General features: G+C 43.0%; 1 protein-coding gene across 4 annotated transcripts in view; it reads left to right on the top strand.

Annotated features, from left to right (window-relative positions):
• Positions 1-492: 492 nt before the first annotated feature.
• ero1b (endoplasmic reticulum oxidoreductase 1 beta) overlaps positions 493-17,761 on the top strand; it is a 33,324-nt gene continuing 16,055 nt past the window's right edge. For 3 of the 4 annotated variants that reach the window (XR_008322949.1, XR_008322948.1, XM_053333728.1), the window contains exons 1-5: positions 493-719; positions 8,345-8,464; positions 14,029-14,112; positions 15,033-15,074; positions 16,044-16,126. Coding sequence is in view for 2 of the 4 variants with exons in the window: in XM_053333728.1 (XP_053189703.1) it covers positions 543-719; positions 8,345-8,464; positions 14,029-14,112; positions 15,033-15,074; positions 16,044-16,126 (506 nt within the window). In the remaining 2 variants the exon portion in view is untranslated. Of the gene's footprint in view, positions 720-3,215; positions 3,382-8,344; positions 8,465-14,028; positions 14,113-15,032; positions 15,075-16,043; positions 16,127-17,761 lie in introns of those variants that run through there. The other variant, XM_053333729.1, reaches the window with a different exon arrangement.

The raw sequence follows: 17,761 nt of genomic DNA, 5'->3' as shown, positions 1-17,761 counted from the left end.
ACTGTCCACTTGCTGCTATAATAATGAAAATTTCCCCTTTGTGGAAGTAATAAAGGAATATCTTATCTTAAACTGAATGGTTCCTCACATGAATCCCAAGCGGACCAATAAAGGAATATCAACTCTTCTATTCTGTTCTAGGCCACGCATTTTATTTTGAAATCTCTAACCGGAAGTGCATCTAGGTTGTGCGTTATCTAACTTGACAGTGAAGGAAGCTGCTGGACAGAAAACTTCTCCCAGTCACCAATCTTTTCCACGTTGACCCTGTTTTTTAACCAAGGAGGGGGGGTGGTGGTGACAGTGTCTTAAGTATCCGTGTGAAGGTGCGCAGACACCGGCCTGCTCAGCTCCACCGACCCGCTCTCACTTTGTTTACTACCAGGGCTCAGTTAGCCTGCAGAAGCTAACTCCAGCTAACCCTTGGAGGCTAAACAGAGCTGTGTGCCTCTTTGACTTATTGTTTTTTGTTGTTTTTTTTGTAAGCCCCCCCCCCACCGCGCCCCCACCTCCCCTTGCTCCTCCAAGCAGCAGAGACAGGGATGTGGAGGGTAACTCTGCAGGCGCTGGGTGTCCTGCTGCTGGCCTGGTTCTTCAGCAGCTTCGTGCTCGGATGGTTTCAACACAACAGTGGGAAGAAGCCTCAAACGCAGCACAGCGACAAGCGAGCAGGAGCTGCAGCCGCTGAAGAGAAGCCGGACCAGAGCTGCTTCTGCCAGGTCAGTGACATCCACAGAGTACCGCCGGCCTGGAGCCTTAACCAGGGGCCCCTAACCCTAGCAGGGACCCCTAACCATGGAGCCTAACCCTAGCAGGGACCCCTAACCATGGAGCCTAACCCTAACCCTAGCAGGGACCCCTAACCCTAGCAGGGACCCCTAACCATGGAGCCTAACCCTAGCAGGGGGCTCTAACCCTAACCCTAACCCTAGCAGGGGGCTCTAACCCTAACCCTAGCAGGGGGCTCTAACCCTAACCCTAGCAGGGACCCCTAACCCTAACCCTAGCAGGGGGCTCTAACCCTAACCCTAGCAGGGGACCCCTAACCCTAGCAGGGACCCCTAACCCTAACCCTAGCAGGGACCCCTAACCCTAACCCTAGCAGGGACCCCTAACCCTAGCAGGGGGCTCTAACCCTAGCAGGGGGCTCTAACCCTAGCAGGGGGCTCTAACCCTAACCCTAGCAGGGGGCTCTAACCCTAGCAGGGGGCTCTAACCCTAACCCTAGCAGGGACCCCTAACCCTAGCAGGGGGCTCTAACCCTAGCAGGGGGCTCTAACCCTAGCAGGGGGCTCTAACCCTAGCAGGGGGCTCTATGGAGCTTTAAACTGGGAGACATCAGCCAGAATAACAGCGAGTCCCAATTTGGAAACCTTCTAGCATTTTATACTGTCATCTTAATTTGACGTCACTGTGTGTGTGTGTGTGTGTGTGTGTGTGTGTGTGTGTGTGTGTGTGTGTGTGTGTGTGTGTGTGTGTGTGTGTCACTGTGTGTGTGTGCGTGTGTCTCTCTCTGTATGAGTGTGTGTGTGTGTCTCTCTCTCTCTCTCTCTGTATGAGTGTGTGTGTGTGTCTCTCTCTCTCAATGTATGTCTCTCTCTCTCTCTCTCTCTCTCTCTCTCTCTCTCTCTCTGTATGAGTGTGTGTCTCTCTTTGTGTATGAGTGTGTGTGCGCGTGATGCTAGTATAAGATGAGTGTAAACAGGAATGTTCCGGTTAAATTGGTTACCGTGTTAATTGGTGGCAGCAGCTCTTATTAAGTACTTTAACTTCTCTTATAACATAGTTAATCTAAATAGAAGTCATCAGTGCAGCTAAAGCTTATTGTGGGAGTTAATACTGATATTTATATAACACACACACACACACACACAGTATGCTGAGTTTATTGTGTATTTACTGTGTGGTCACATGGTTTAGTCTGCTTCCGGTTGCTGCGTCTAGTTTTACTGTTTCCTCCCAAACAAGCGACGTTGCATAAAATGTCTTAATGCAGCTTAAATTAAAGTTAATATATAAACTGTGGAGAGTATACTGATACTGTAACATGCATGAGATGTTACTACACTCCTGCAACATTATTATTTCCATTTATTTTGCTGTTTGAGTCACTTTATCTGCATGAATACTGTCAATTTCTCGATATTTTTTACTGTATAAAACGTAATTTTGCTTCTTAGTCGGTGACACAGTTTTTTTTTTTAATGTCAGTATTTATTTATTTATTTGACCTGAATCACACACAGTAGCCTATGTTCCGTTTTTTGGGCTGATTGTGTAGAAATCGTGTAAATCTCACATCAGATTTCCTGTTTCCTCTCAAACAGAAGCGACTTTATCTCAACTCAACATGAACTGAAGTTAATATATAATCAGTGTAGACTAATACTGAATATATTTAACTCATACTGCACCGTGCACGCGCTGTAACGTTGTTTTATTACACTATTATTTCCATTTCTGTTGCTTTTTCTGCATTAATCTCGATATTTTACACATGAAACGGAACTTTTTTTTTAGAAAGATGACTGCTTCTAGTTGGCGGTGTAATTTAATGTACACGTGTTAAAAAAGGGATTAGACGGATATATATCGTTTTAAACATTAATTTAAATGTTTTTTAAAGCTGTCGTCACTATGGCAACCGGTCACTCGTTGAACCGCAACACCGGATGCGACCTGCTTTTCTCTTCTCTCCTTTTTCTATGCGTCTAATTTAAACAATTTCGAAACTTTAAAAAGCAGAAAAACATCCAAATTAAACTATCACATCTTTACTTTTAATATAATCTACTCGCTTTGTCTTCAATTTGCTGTTTAACATAAAAAAACCCGCTTTTAAAAATGCCCCAAAAATAGAAACAGTACACGTCTCCATTCAGAGTCAAACTGCTGTTATTTCCATTACAGTGTAGAAAAGCGTGGTGTGCTCCGATTGGCTGCACGTGCACGCGCGCACAGGCACCCGCACACCTTTCTTTTGTATTGTGGGAGTTGTAGTTTTTAGGCATAGCTTTAAAAAAGGCTTGGCAGGGTTAAAGGACTACAGTAGTGGGGAGGTTGCAAAAGGCAGCGAGGCAGAGAGAGGGCGGGCTTTTATTTTGACAGCTGATTTGTTTTGGGAGGCGGGGCTCGTGCAAGTGCTCGTGCAGGCATGGAGGTAGGAAGCCTTGTAATGACAGCTCATTCAGAGAGAGAGAGGAGAGAGAGAGACAAGCAGTGGTGACATGGGGAGCCAAAGCTGAGAGGAAGTTTTTAAAAAAGTAAAATAAAGAAGAAGAAGAAGAAGAAGAGGAAGTAGAAGCGAAAACCTTCAGGATGCTCAGAGAAATGTGCTTCTTCGTTCCTCTCCTGGCGTTCGGTGGACTTCAACACTTTGAGGTCAGCTACTTGTTAGACTCCACATGTTGGTGTTTTTGACTTCTTACTTATTTCTTTTTTTATAATTAAACTGCGTAAGAAGTAAAACTACTACAGAGAGTCAAAGTAAAGCCACTCTGTCAGCTGTCTTTACTCAAACAGTGTAAAAGTAACTCTACAGGTTCAACCAGCTGTTATAAAAACAACACATATACTTCCTAGTTTTTACAGATTTTACTCTAAACTTTCCTTTTTTTATATAAGTGATTATATTAGAAAGTTTTACCTCTTTTATTTGTTACTTTTAGACGCTTAACTCTTATTTATTTGCTGGACAACTCAAACATCTGTTACCTGATAAGGACTCACAGCTGGTTTAATGTTTAACTTTTCATTTTTAATTGTGTTTTTTATAAGTTTATCCTTCATTGTTTCATCTTTAAAAAGCAACAAGTGAGTAAATATAGTGGAGTAGAAAGTTAAAATTAGTGTAAAATGAAAAAATACATTAAAAATTGTATTTAAATTAATGTTTTTTATCTATTAGTGGACTCAAACACCTGATTCACTGTCTGATTTTTATGTTAAATGTATAAAAAAAGAAGATTATTAACATTATAAGAGAAAAGTCTTCATTATTTAATTATCTAATGATTTACTACAATCTCTCCTAGATTGATTACAGCAAGAAAAACACACTTAATGTTCATTTTGGCTCCTGACTTTTGATTTAAGACAGATTTAGAAAAACTGTGAACTTGTCCTTTTTAAGATATTCACTTAAATATCAAAGAAGAACAAAGAAAGGAACCGAAACATATTAATTTATCTGTAATATATTATTTATTAATGTATCTTTGCCTTCCTGTTCATACATGTTAACTGTGTATACATGAACTCAAAGCATTTAAAAGTAAAAAAAGAGGGTGGAAGGATGGAAGGAAGGAGGAAAGGAAGGAAGGAGGAAGGGAGGAGGGAGAGATGGAGGAGGGAAAGGAAGGAGGAAAAAAGGACGGAGGGAGGAAAGACAAATGGAAGGAAAGAAGGAAAGGAGGGAGGAAGAAGGAAAGAAGGGAGGATGGAGGAAAGAAGGGAGGATGGAGGAAAGAAAGAAGGGAGGAAGGAAGGAAGGAGGGAAGGAAGGAGGGAGGAAGGGAGGATGGAGAAAGAAAGAAGGAAGGAGGGAGGGAGGGAGGAAGGAAGGAAGGAGGGAAGGAAAGAAAGAAAGAAGGGAGGAAGGAAAGGAGGGAGGAAGGAAGGGAGGAAAGGAAAGAAGGAAGGAAAGGAGGGACTACACACATTACAGTGTAGTAGTACAGCAATCTCTTATTTAAGGTTAAATTAAAGAAAGAAAAACTCAATTTAAGACTAAATCAATATTTCCTCGTCTTCAATGATTAGTCGAGTGTTTGTTCAGCTTCTTAAATATATATATATATACTAGGGCTGTCAGTGTTAATGCGTTAATCCCGATTAGATTAATGCAATCCATAACACGTTAATTTTTTTAATGGCATGTTAATGTTGCAAGCCTTTTTGTCCCTTCTACTCCCCCGTAGACGGCTCCTCTAGCTGTAGCGCTATGCTTTGAAGTGGCCTCCTGCAGTAAACCTACCGCGCTGATGGAAAGTAAGAGAGCTACTGGACTTTTGAACGGCTTGTTTAACTTTAAAACACTTCCAGACGCTTCAGTTGACAAGTCAAAAGTAAAATGCAACCTGTGTCAAACGGAGTTTAACTACCACCGGAGTACGTGGAGTTTGAGTTAGCACCTCCACGCTAAACACCCAGGTGCAGCCAAGCCAGCCTCAGCTCCACCAAAGGACCATTTTGGAGTGTGGGAGTCGCAGCAGAGCCGTGATTGATTCCCAGTTAAGACACTCTGGTAAGAAATGCTTTACATTATGGGCTTAAAACTGCCTTCAAATGGAAAATAACAGGATTTTAAACATGACATTCAAAACGCCATTAATCGCGATTAACTATGGAACCTCTGTGATTAATCTCGATTAAAAAAATTGTTTATAATCGTTTGACAGCCCTAATAAATATATTATTCTAATGAAACGATCGTTAGTCGCAGCTCTAATTTTACATTTTGAGCTTGTTTGAGTTTTCATGTATGCAAATAACCCAGCAGAGATAAAACAGAGGTGTAGCAGGAGGAGTGAGTGAGTCTATATAACAGCAGGGTTTGAGTTATAATCTGATGTTTAAGGAATAAAGTATTTAAATGGTGTAACTGTGAGTTCGGAGCAGCTGTTCAAACACACAGCCGTTTATAATCAGCTGATTTAAGACTACTACCTGCCTCTGTTAAGCCTCCTGATGTCCTCGAGTCAAGGGAGGAAGGAAAGGAGGGAGGAAGAGGGTGGAAGGATGGAAGGAAGGAAGGAAGGGATGGAGGAAGAAGGAAGGAAGGGAGGGAAGAAGAGGGTGGAGGGATGGAAGGAAGGAAGGAAGGAAGGAAGGAAGGAAGGAAGGAAGGGAGGGAGGGAGGAAGAAAGGATGGAAGGGAGGAGGGAAGGAAGGGAGGAGAAGGGAGGGAAGGAGGAGGAAAGGGAGGGAGGAGGAAAGGATGGAAGGGAGGAAGAAAGAAGGAAGAAGGGAGGGAGGAAGAGGGTGGAAGGATGGAAGAAAGAAGGAAGAAGGGAGGGAGGAAGAGGGTGGAAGGATGGAAGGAAGGTAGGAAGGGAGGGAGGAGGGAAGGGAAGGAGGAAGAAAGGAAAGGAGGAGGGAGAGATGGAGGAGGGAAAGGAAGGAGGAAAGAAGGAAGGGAGGGAGGGAGGAAGGACAGATGGAAGGACAGAAGGAAAGAGGGAGGAAGGACACATGGAAGGAAGGGAGGAACAATCAGAACAGACGACAGGAAGCTTAAAAAGACCGAACTAATCCTTTAAATGGACTCGGGCTGTTTACGGGACTCAGCTGGAGTTTGTGTTCTGGGTTCGGTCTCCAGCTTCAGGTTTCAGATTAGAGATGTTTTATTTATGAAGGAGGAGGAACCAGTCTGTCTGCTGGCCTCCTGCTGAGGAAGAGGAGGAGGAGGAGGAGGAGGAGGAGGAGTTAGGCATGGGGCCGGTATGAGATTCTGACTGAATCTGAATGTCTGTATTTAAAACCAAAAAAAAAAAGATAAAAAACCTGCATTGAATGGTCTTTATTTTTAGACATATATAGAACATGATGGAACATTAGTCAATATGTATTTAAAATAAATAATAAAAAATAACTAAAACAAAATAAGTGCAGTCCTTTTATAACTGAGGCTAAACCTGCAACTCAACTCAAGTCATAAATTAATTATTTTTAGTGGAAAATAAAAAACACAAAATGCAAATAAATCACTTAACCTGTGGCTCAAGATCGGAACATAAATATAAATGATTGAAAAAAGTAAAACACTTCTAAGATAGATATAAATATAAATAAATAAATAAATGCAGGCAGGAGCTTAAAACTGAATCTCAACAGTTTTTGGAGACTTGCTCACGACGATCATATAGGATGTTCCTCCTCACGCTGCTACTGTCCAGGACCTTCTTCCTCCGAGCCGTGGCCGTCTGTATTTTTATGGTAGCCGAAGTATAAATACAGCCGACTTGGCGCTTTTAGACGGGGGGAATGTTCTGGGGGCTGGCCTCCTTCAGCCGTCATACAGCCTGCAGAGCTACCTGCTTGTAACAGCAACCGGAGTACGGGAGGGGTTGTACTTCACGCTGCAGCTGCATCATCATTTAAATGTCTCTTTTTGGTAGTTTTGAGTCTCTTTAGTCTCCTTCCTTCCTTTCCTTCCTTCCTCCCCCCTACTTTCCTTCTTTCCTTCCTCTTTTCCATCCTCCCTCCCTCACTTCTTCCTTATTTCCTCCCCCCTACCTCCCTTCCTTCTTTCCTCTGTCCTTCCTTCTCTCGTTCTTTCCTCCCTCCTACCTTCCTCCCTCCCTCCCTCCTCCTTCATGGCAACGTAGTCATCTCTACGTTGCCATGGTAACCAGATGGCAGCTGTCACTCAAACTAACTGTAGGTTGATTTTTATGTCTTTTTTGGTTGTTTTTTAGGTTTCCTTAGTTAATTTAAGTTTCTTTTTAATCATGTTTTCACCTCTTTTTGGTGATTAAATGTTATTTTCTATGTAAAGTGTAAAATGAGCAGAGCTTTGTGGAGCTGTGGGATTCATCAGTCTTCACTGCTACATCATAAAAAGACATTTATATTCCTGCAGTCATTAAACACACACACATAAATCCTGTTAATAAATCAGATTACATGAAATGAGCCAAACACTCAGTTATTTATGATCATTTAACACTTCCTCTTTTTACTGATAAACATCGACTGTTACTGCAACACATGATTAGTTACGCAATAAAACACGATTTTATTATCTGAGTCAAGGTTGGAAACATCTGGGTGTAAATTATATTATATTTAATATTTAAGCTACATTAATTATACAGTTAATTCTTATTATCGTGTTTTCAGAAAGTTTTGCAGTATTTTATTTTGGAATGGTTAATTGTGTTTTCAGAAAGTTTTGCAGTATTTTATTTTGAAAGGGTTAATTGTGTTTTCAGAAAGTTTTGCAGTGTTTTATTTTGAAAGGGTCAATTGTGTTTTCAGAAAGTTTTGCAGTATTTTATTTTGAAAGGGTAACATTGAGCTGGTAATTATTTTATTCACATCTATCTTATATATTTTTAGTTTTTGCAATTTTATTAAAAAGTATTCAGAGGTAATTAAACAATTAACATTTTTAACTATTTTAAGTGTCATTTTTTGAAACACATTTTATTTTGAAAAAACTTGATTGTACGTGATTTCAAAGTTAAGGTTCCATTAATATTTAATTATTTAATTAATTATCTAATAATATCAGGTTTAATATACATTCAACCAAACATTATAACATCTAAGGCCTGTTGAGAAAACGTCATCGTGTGTGAATGAATTACAAAATAAAAGCTGTTTCCTGTTTCCTGCTCAGCTGACGGGAGTCCTGGACGACTGCTTCTGTGACGTAGAAAGCATCGACAGCTTCAACAACTTCAAGCTTTACCCTCGAATCCAGAAACTGACCGAGAGAGATTACTTCAGATACTACAAGGTGAGAGCTACACACACACACACACACACATACACACACACACACACACACACACACACACACACACACACACACACAAACACACACACATACACACACACACACACCCACTCTCATGTGATTTATGAATGTTCGGACTTCATAAGAGCCTCTGGTTCTAATCTAGATCGACTAAAAATCGGGTTTTGGGTTGTAGTGTGAACGCAGCCTAAATGAACTTTAGGAACATGCTGCATTTCTCGTCCGTTCAGGTTTAATTAATTTTCCCTCCATCAGCTTTTTATCTGCTGCTTAACGCAACACACAGCAGAACATGAGCAGAGATATTAGAGCTGACTCAGCTGGAAACTTTTATTTACAGTTAAAACATTTCACTGTGTGTTTCAGCTTCTGTCAAACTAACAGAGCTTCCTGTCTGAGCTTTCAAAATAAAACCTTTGTTATTGTGCGCTTCTCTTTATTATTAACAAACAAAGTTGAGGCTGTAATATTACGGGAGATGAGTCTAAAATAGCGGAGAAGCTCGGGAAAACGGGGAGTGTTGGCAGCTATAGGCAAGGCAAGGCAGTTTTATTTATATAACGCATTTTATACACAATGGCAACTCAATGTGCTTTACATAAAACAGAAACACATGTAATTTGAGTAGTTTGTCCCAGTTGTGTAAAAGCTGCTTCACCATGTCAGTAGATCTCAGAGCTCTGGGCTCAACTATCTGACCTGAGTCAGTAGATCTCAGAGCTCTACTGGGTTTATATTCTACTAACATGTCATTCATGTATTCTGGACCTAAACCATTCAGTGATTTGTAGACCAGTAGCAGAACTTTAAAATCTCTTCTATAGCTGACTGGGAGCCAGTGTAAAGACTTTAGAACTGACTGGGAGCCAGTGTAAAGACTTTAGAACTGACTGGGAGCCAGTATAAAGACTTTAGAGCTGACTGGGAGCCAGTGTAAAGACTTGAGAACTGACTGGGAGCCAGTGTAAAGACTTTAGAGCTGACTGGGAGCCAGTGTAAAGACTTGAGAACTGACTGGGAGCCAGTGTAAAGACTTTAGAGCTGACTGGGAGCCAGTGTAAAGACTTGAGAACTGACTGGGAGCCAGTGTAAAGACTTTAGAGCTGACTGGGAGCCAGTGTAAAGACTTGAGAACTGACTGGGAGCCAGTGTAAAGACTTTAGAACTGACTGGGAGCCAGTGTAAAGACTTTAGAGCTGACTGGGAGCCAGTGTAAAGACTTTAGAAGTGACTGGGAGCCAGTGTAAAGACTTTAGAGCTGACTGGGAGCCAGTGTAAAGACTTTAGAACTGACTGGGAGCCAGTGTAAAGACTTTAGAGCTGACTGGGAGCCAGTGTAAAGACTTTAGAACTGACTGGGAGCCAGTGTAAAGACTTTAGAACTGACTGGGAGCCAGTGTAAAGACTTGAGAACTGACTGGGAGCCAGTGTAAAGACTTTAGACCTGACTGGGAGCCAGTGTAAAGACTTGAGAACTGACTGGGAGCCAGTGTAAAGACTTTAGACCTGACTGGGAGCCAGTGTAAAGACTTGAGAACTGACTGGGAGCCAGTGTAAAGACTTTAGAACTGACTGGGAGCCAGTGTAAAGACTTTAGAACTGACTGGGAGCCAGTGTAAAGACTTTAGAGCTGACTGGGAGCCAGTGTAAAGACTTGAGAGCTGACTGGGAGCCAGTGTAAAGACTTTAGAACTGACTGGGAGCCAGTGTAAAGACTTTAGAACTGACTGGGAGCCAGTGTAAAGACTTTAGAACTGACTGGGAGCCAGTGTAAAGACTTTAGAGCTGACTGGGAGGCAGTGTAAAGACTTTAGAGCTGACTGGGAGCCAGTGTAAAGACTTTAGAACTGACTGGGAGCCAGTGTAAAGACTTTAGAACTGACTGGAAGCCAGTGTAGAGACTTTAGAGCTGACTGGGAGCCAGTGTAAAGACTTTAGAACTGACTGGGAGCCAGTGTAAAGACTTGAGAACTGACTGGGAGCCAGTGTAAAGACTTGAGAACTGACTGGGAGCCAGTGTAAAGACTTTAGACCTGACTGGGAGCCAGTGTAAAGACTTGAGAGCTGACTGGGAGCCAGTGTAAAGACTTTAGAACTGACTGGGAGCCAGTGTAAAGACTTTAGAGCTGACTGGGAGCCAGTGTAAAGACTTTAGAACTGACTGGGAGCCAGTGTAAAGACTTTAGAGCTGACTGGGAGCCAGTGTAAAGACTTTAGAACTGACTGGGAGCCAGTGTAAAGACTTTAGAGCTGACTGGGAGCCAGTGTAAAGACTTTAGAACTGACTGGGAGCCAGTGTAAAGACTTTAGAGCTGACTGGGAGCCAGTGTAAAGACTTTAGAGCTGACTGGGAGCCAGTGTAAAGACTTTAGAGCTGACTGGGAGCCAGTGTAAAGACTTTAGAACTGACTGGGAGCCAGTGTAAAGACTTTAGAACTGGAGTAATGTGCTCTGATCTCTTTGTTCTGGTTCAAACTCGAGCTGCGGCGTTCTGAATGAGCTGCAGCTGTAGTGATGCATGATGGGAGGAGGGACGGAAATACGCATGTGCAGCTTTTTGCAGACTGTTTCTAAACAATGTTACAATGTAGTTTTGAGATTGTTTGGCCCGAAAATCGTAATCACGATCCAATTTCGATTAACTGTCCTGTTGTCAGCAGGAGTCGGCTACAGAAAAACAAAAGAAGAAGAAACGTTCTGCTGTTTCTGTTTTCTGACATTTAGTTTATTGTGAGCAAATTCAAATTAGTTGAGTTTTATTTATAAGGAACCAAATTATAGCAAAGGTCATATGAAGGTTTCACACGGAGAAAGGAAACAGGAAGCAGCGTTTCAGTCTCTAAACGAGCCGTTAAACAGACGATAAAGAGACAAACGCTGTCGTTAACGCTGCAGCAGCTGTTCTGTCAGAGATACGACGGTTTCATGTTTACACACTCTAACCGTCACTCTGGAGGACGTTAAAGGAAAGGAAACATCTGGACAGAGAGAAAAACATGTCACCTGTTTACTGTGAACGGCAGCCATCAGTGGGGAGAGAAACCGTTCGGACAAGTTAAATCCTCTGAGCTTTAAATCTTGTTTTCTCCTTTAGATGCAAAACAGGCAGAAACATTTAAAATACTGCTCAGGTTTACATTTTAACCCTCCTGTTGTCCTCGTGTCAAGGAAAGGAAGGAAGGGAAGGAGGGATGGAAAGGAGGGAGGAAGGAGGGAGGAAGGCAAGGAAGGAAGGAGGGAAAGAAGGAAGGATGGAGGGAGGAAGGTTAGAGAAGGAGGAAGGAAGGAAGGTAGGAGGGAAGGAAGGGATGTCGGAAAGGAAGGAGGGAAGGGAAGGAAAGGAGGAAGGAAAGAAGGACAGAGGAAAGAAGGAAGGTAGGGGGAAAGAAGGAAGGAAGGAAAAGTAAAAACAGACATGATGGTTAATGAAAAACTCCTTTAAAACTTTTCCTTTAACCAGAAGTGTGAAGACTTTTCCTCCTGAGACCCAAAATATGTCAACATTCTTGTGCAGCTCATTTGCATATTTTGCAGCTGATTTGCATATTTAGCAGGCCTCTGTTCATAGGGTTAGAAGGTAGGAGGTTATAGAGGGTTATGAGACTCTTAGACAATAGGAAGTATTTAGCTGGAAGGGTTAATGACGTAATGACGTGTTGAACCGAAGCAACAGGAAGAACCAGATGTTTGCAGCTGCGTTTAAAGCCGTTTCTGGTCCGTCTGGTTGATGACATCATCGCCCAGCGCTAACGATGAGTAACGAGCGACTAGCTAACGTCGTGCAAAACTCTGATTGGTTGTAACACTGATGAACAGGTGAACTGCACCTTTAACCCTTTAATACTAAGGGAGGGAGGGAGGAAGGAGGGAGGAAAGGAGGGAGGGAAAGGAGGGAGGGAAGAAGGCAAGAAAGAAAGAAAGAGAGAAGGAGGGAGGGAAGGAAAGATGGAAGGGAGGAAAGGAAAGAAGGAAGGGAGATAGGAAAGGAAGGAGGGAAATAAAGAAGTAGGGAGGGAGGGAGGGAGGGAGGAAGGAAGGAAAGGAGGAAGAAGGAAGGGAGGTAGGAAAGGAAAGGAGGAAGAAGGAAGGAAGGAAAGGAGGAAGAAGGAAGGAGGGAGGAAAGGAAGGAAGGAGGGAAAGAAGGAAGGAAAGGGGGAAGAAGGAAGGAAAGAAGGAAGGGAGGTAGGAAAGGAAGGAAAGAAGGAAAGGAGGAAGGTAGGAGGGAGGAAAGAAAAAGAGAAGGAGGGAAGGAGGAAAAGAGGGAGGAAAGAAAGAGAGAAGGAGGGAAGGAGGAAAAGAGGAAGGAAGGAAGGAAGGAAAGGAGGTAGGAAAGGAAGGAAAGAAAGAAGGAAGGGAGGAAGGTAGGAGGGAGGGAGGAAAGAAAGAGAGAAGGAGGGAAGGAGGAAAAGAGGAATGATGGAAGGAAGGGAGTTAGGAGAGATTGGTTGGTCAAACAGGAAGTAGTGAACCTCAGTAAAAGTTATTTAGAGGCGTGAATGTTATGAAACAGGCTTCACGTTGTTTCCATGACGACCAGCCGATGATCTGAGGTTACGTCACATGTCAGACGCTCGTTGTTTGAGGATGAAAACCTAAAAAACTTCAAAGTTACAGCAACAACTTTATTAACAGACCAACATGTTTCAGCTCATCAGGCTCATTATAAAAGACTTAACAAGCAGCATTTACAGAAGTTAAAGTTAGAATAGAGAAATGTGTTACTAGTGTTATATTATTAATACTGTTACTAGTGTTAGGGCCAGGCAAAAATAAGCCAGGCTGGACTTTTTATTTCTTCTGTTCTGGTTATTTTGTTGTTGCTTGTTTTTTAGGTTTTTTTTGTTGGATTTTTTTTTTGCTGTTTTTTTTTTTTTTTTTTGCCTGATTTTTTTTTGTCGGATTTTTTTTGCTGTTTTTTTTTTTATCGGATTTTTTTGCAGTTTTTTTTTATCGGATTTTTTTCCAGTTTGTTTTTTGTTGGATTTTTGCTGGGTTTTTTTTGTTGGATTTTTTTGGCTGTTTTTTTTTTTTTGTCGGATTTTTTCTTGCATTTTCTTTTTTTGTCGGATTTTTTTTTTTTTTTCGGATTTTTTTTGGTGTTTTTTTTTTTGGTGTTTTTTTTTGTCGGATTTTTTTTGGTCGGATTTTTTTTGCTGTTTTTTTTTGTCGGATTTTTTTGCTGTTTTTTTTTGTCGGATTTTTGTTGCTGTTTTTTTTTTTGTCGGATTTTTTTTTTGCTGTTCTTTTTTTTGTTGGAAATTTTTTTGGCATGGTGACCCCAATATTTGGTCCAAGAACCAGAATAATGCAACCACAGGGCTGATAAAGTAAAATGGCTAAAATCCAAACTTCATATAAAACCATCAAACATCAAACAGCAACAACAACTGGAGACTTTTAGCTCATTAATTTAAGTCTTTAACATCTTTATTTTACTGTAATTCCATCTGATCGTGCTCATGTTTAATAATAATTATGTTTATATGATAACAGATCAATAACCGACCGACTTCATGTGATTTTCTTTTTTTTTTTTTTTTTAGGTGAACCTGAAGCGACCGTGTCCCTTCTGGGCGGACGACGCACAATGCTCCATCAAAGACTGCCATGTGGAGCCTTGTCCAGAGGTCAGAGGTCAACTCTCACACACACACACACACACACACACACACACACACACACACACACACACACACACTCTGCCTCACACACTTTAACCAAATGATGGTGTAACCACAAAAGAATGATGAATATTAAATGTTAAAACACAAGGATGGATGGAGGGAGGAAGGAAAGAGAAGGGGAAGGAAGGAAGGTAGGGGGAGGAAAGAAAGAAGGAGGGAGGGAGGGAGGGAGGAAGGAAAGGAGGTAGGAAAGGACGGAGGGAAGGAAGAAAGAAAGGAGGAAGGAAGGGAGGGAGGGAGGGAGGATGGAAGGAAGGTAGGGGGAGGAAAGCAAGAAGGAGGGAGGGAGGGAGGGAGGGAGGAAGGAAGGAAAGGAGGTAGGAAAGGAAGGAAAGGAAGGAAGGGAGGTAGGAAAGGAGGGAAGGAAAGAAGGAAAGAAGGAGGGAGGAAGGGAGGAAAGGAAGGAAGGAAGGAAAGGAAAGGGAAGGAGGTAGGAAAGGAAGGAAGGAAGGAAAGGAAAGAGGGAAGGAAAGAAGGAAGGGAGGGGGAAGGAAGGAAAGGAAGGAAGGAGGGAAGGAAAGAAGGAAGGGAGTTAGGAAAGATTGGTTGTTTTCACACCAGGTCAAACAGGAAGTAGTGAACTCAGTAAAAGTTATTTAGAGGCGTGAACAACAGGCTTCACGCTGTTTCCGTGACGACCAGCCGATGATCTGAGGTGTTTCGTTGCTAAAGTGGATTATATTTATTCCACATTTATTTTACTGTATATAAAATCAGATTTATATGAAAATAAACCGGTTACACCAACAGGACGCTGTGTTGCATCACCACATTGACCCAAATATAACACACAGGTGGATCATTAATGGCTCTCTTGTAGTATAATCTTGTATAATCTTAAATGTATTTGTGTGTTTTTGCAGAGTAAGATCCCAGTGGGCATCAAGTCCGGGAACTACAACAAGGTGAGACCATAAAATATAAAATAAACCATGGTGTCCTGTCCTGTGGTGTCCTGTGGTGTAACCAGACGGCTGCTCATATCGCTGCACCTTATTAAACCTGTTAGATGCAGTTTAGCTCCAGCTGCTCCACCAGCTCCGTCTCATCAGCTGATTCACTAAACACACACAGGACTGAACTCTCAGCTTATCTCTGCTCATAGTTTCCACGTAGCGACGGAGCTCGGAGTGTTTGCCAGCCTCACCCCCGCCTCCCCTCAACCCCCCCCCCCCCCCCCGATGTTTGTCTCGTAATGAGCCAGAAGTGTTTGGACATCTGCTGCCGTCTCACTGAAGGTCGAACACTTTCTGTTTGAATCAGCGAGACGGTGAAAAGGAAACGTGGATATTTATATTTTATATTTATATAGATAAAGATGGAAGGAAGGAAGGAAAAGAAGGGAAAGAAGGGAGGAGGAAAGGTAGGAAGGACAGAGGGAAGGAAGGAAGGAAGGGAAGGAAGGAAGGAAAAGAAGACAGGAAAGACAGGAAGGAAGGAAGGAAGGAAGGAAGGAAGGAAAGGTGGAAGGAAGGAAGGAAGAAGGAAGGAAAGGTGGAAGGAAGGAAGTGTGTGTGTGTGTGTGACAGAAAGACACATACAGCAGCAGGAAGGAAGGAAGGAAGGAAGGAAGTAAGTGTGACAGAAAGACACATACAGCAGCAGGAAGGAAGGAAGGAAGGAAGGAAGGAAGTGTGACAGAAAGACACATACAGCAGCAGGAAGGAAGAAAGGAAGGAAGGAAGGAAGGAAGGAAGGAAGTGTGACAGAAAGACACATACAGCAGCAAGTACACCATCGCCTCCATCGCAGCAAAGTGTTGAATGATTTTTTTTTCTTTTGAAGAAAATCCTGAAGAGAAACTTTAAAAATGATACGTGTGTAATAATGTCTCGTCTTCCTCCTCTTCCTCTTCCTCCTCTTCCTCCTCTCAGTATACTCAGGCTGCCAACACCATGACAGATATCACAGAGTGTGAACAGGCCAAAGAGCTGGGAGCCATCAACAGCACCCTGAGGTGAGACCTCCTCCTCTTCTCCCTCCTCCTCCTCCTCTTCTTCCTCCTCCTCTTCCTCCTCCTCCTTCTTCGCGTCCTCCTCTTCTTCCTCCTCCTCCTCTTCCTCCCCTTCCTCTCCTTCCTCATCTTCCTCTTCCTTCTCTTCCTCCTCCTCTTCTTCCTCCTTCTCCTCTTCCTCCTCATCCTTCTCCTCCTCCTCTTCCTCCTCTTCCTTCTCCTCTTCTTCCTCCTTCTCCTCTTCCTCCTCCTCCTCCTCATCATCCTCTTCCTCCTCTTCCTTCTCCTTCTCCTCCTCTTCCTCCTCCCCCTCCTCCTCCTCTTCCTCCTCCTAACCTTCCTCCTCCTCCTCTTCCTCCTCCCCCTCCCCCCCTCGTTAACTCCTCCTCCTTTTCCTTCTCCTCTTCTTCATCCTCCTCCTCCTCTTCCTCCTCTTCCTTCTCCTCTTCTTCCTCCTTCTCCTCTTCCTCCTCCTCCTCCTCATCATCCTCTTCCTCCTCTTCCTTCTCCTTCTCCTCCTCCTCTTCCTCTTCCTCCTCCTCCTTCTTGTCCCCCCCTCCTCTTCCTCCCCTTCCTCCCCTTCCTCTCCTTCCTCCTCCTCCTTTTCCTTCTCCTCTTCTTCCTCCTCCTTCTCTTCCTCCTTCTCTTCCTCCTCTCCTTCCTCATCTTCATCTTCCTCCTCCTCCTCCTCTTCCTCCTCCTCCTCCTCCTCCTCCTCCTCTGTTTTTATCTGCCTGTTTTATAAAAAGCAGCAGACACTAAACCAGGTCAAACATTAACGTTTGACCTGCTGCTGGAAGTTTCCCAAAGAGACGCGTCGACCTTAAAACCGTCCTGATGAATATAAAACATCTTTATTTAAACTTTATTCATTCAGGTTCATTTAAAAAAATGAATATATAAGAGGGGGAAAAAAAGTTAAAATTACCTTTACCATAATTAAAGATTAAATAAATATGTTTTCAGCTGTCATTGATTGATAAGAAGATTAAAAAAATAGAATAATAATAAAATAATGTAGTAAAACTTTAAACCATCAATAAACCTCCTCCTCCTCCTTCCTCTTCTTCTTCCTCCTCCTCCTCCTCTTCCTTCTCCTCCTCCTCCTCTTCCTCCTCCTCCTCCTCCTCTTCCTCCTCCTCCTCCTCCTCCTCCTCCTCCTCCTCCTCCTCCTCCTCCTCCTCCTCTTCCTTCTCCTCCTCCTCCTCCTCCTCCTCCTCCTCCTCCTCTTCCTTCTCATCTTCCTCCTCCTCCTCCTCCTCCTCTTCCTTCTCATCTTCCTCCTCCTCCTCCTCCTCCTCTTCCTCCTCCTTCCTCTTCTTCTTCCTCCTCCTCCTCCCCCTTCTCCCCCTCCTCTTCCTCTTACTCCTCCTCCTCCTCCTCTTCCTCTTCCTGTAGCTGATGTAACTCTCTCTCACTGAACAAACCGGATCTTCTTCTTCCTCTTTAAAACCTGCCGTCTGCGTTTCCCACGATGCACCTGGGCCTCCGGCGGTTATGTCATAGAGTCGCTGAGGCTCTCGACCAATCAGACGAGTTCCTGATGATGTCACTCTGAAACCTGCTCGACTCGAATCAGGAAGCTAAAAATAACCTCAGACTGAAATCTGAACTCTGAGCATCAAACCTGGACTCAGT

Source organism: Scomber japonicus, chromosome 2 (assembly GCF_027409825.1).
Source record: "Scomber japonicus isolate fScoJap1 chromosome 2, fScoJap1.pri, whole genome shotgun sequence".
Taxonomy (NCBI): domain Eukaryota; kingdom Metazoa; phylum Chordata; class Actinopteri; order Scombriformes; family Scombridae; genus Scomber; species Scomber japonicus.
This window is presented reverse-complemented; position numbering and strand designations above follow the sequence as displayed.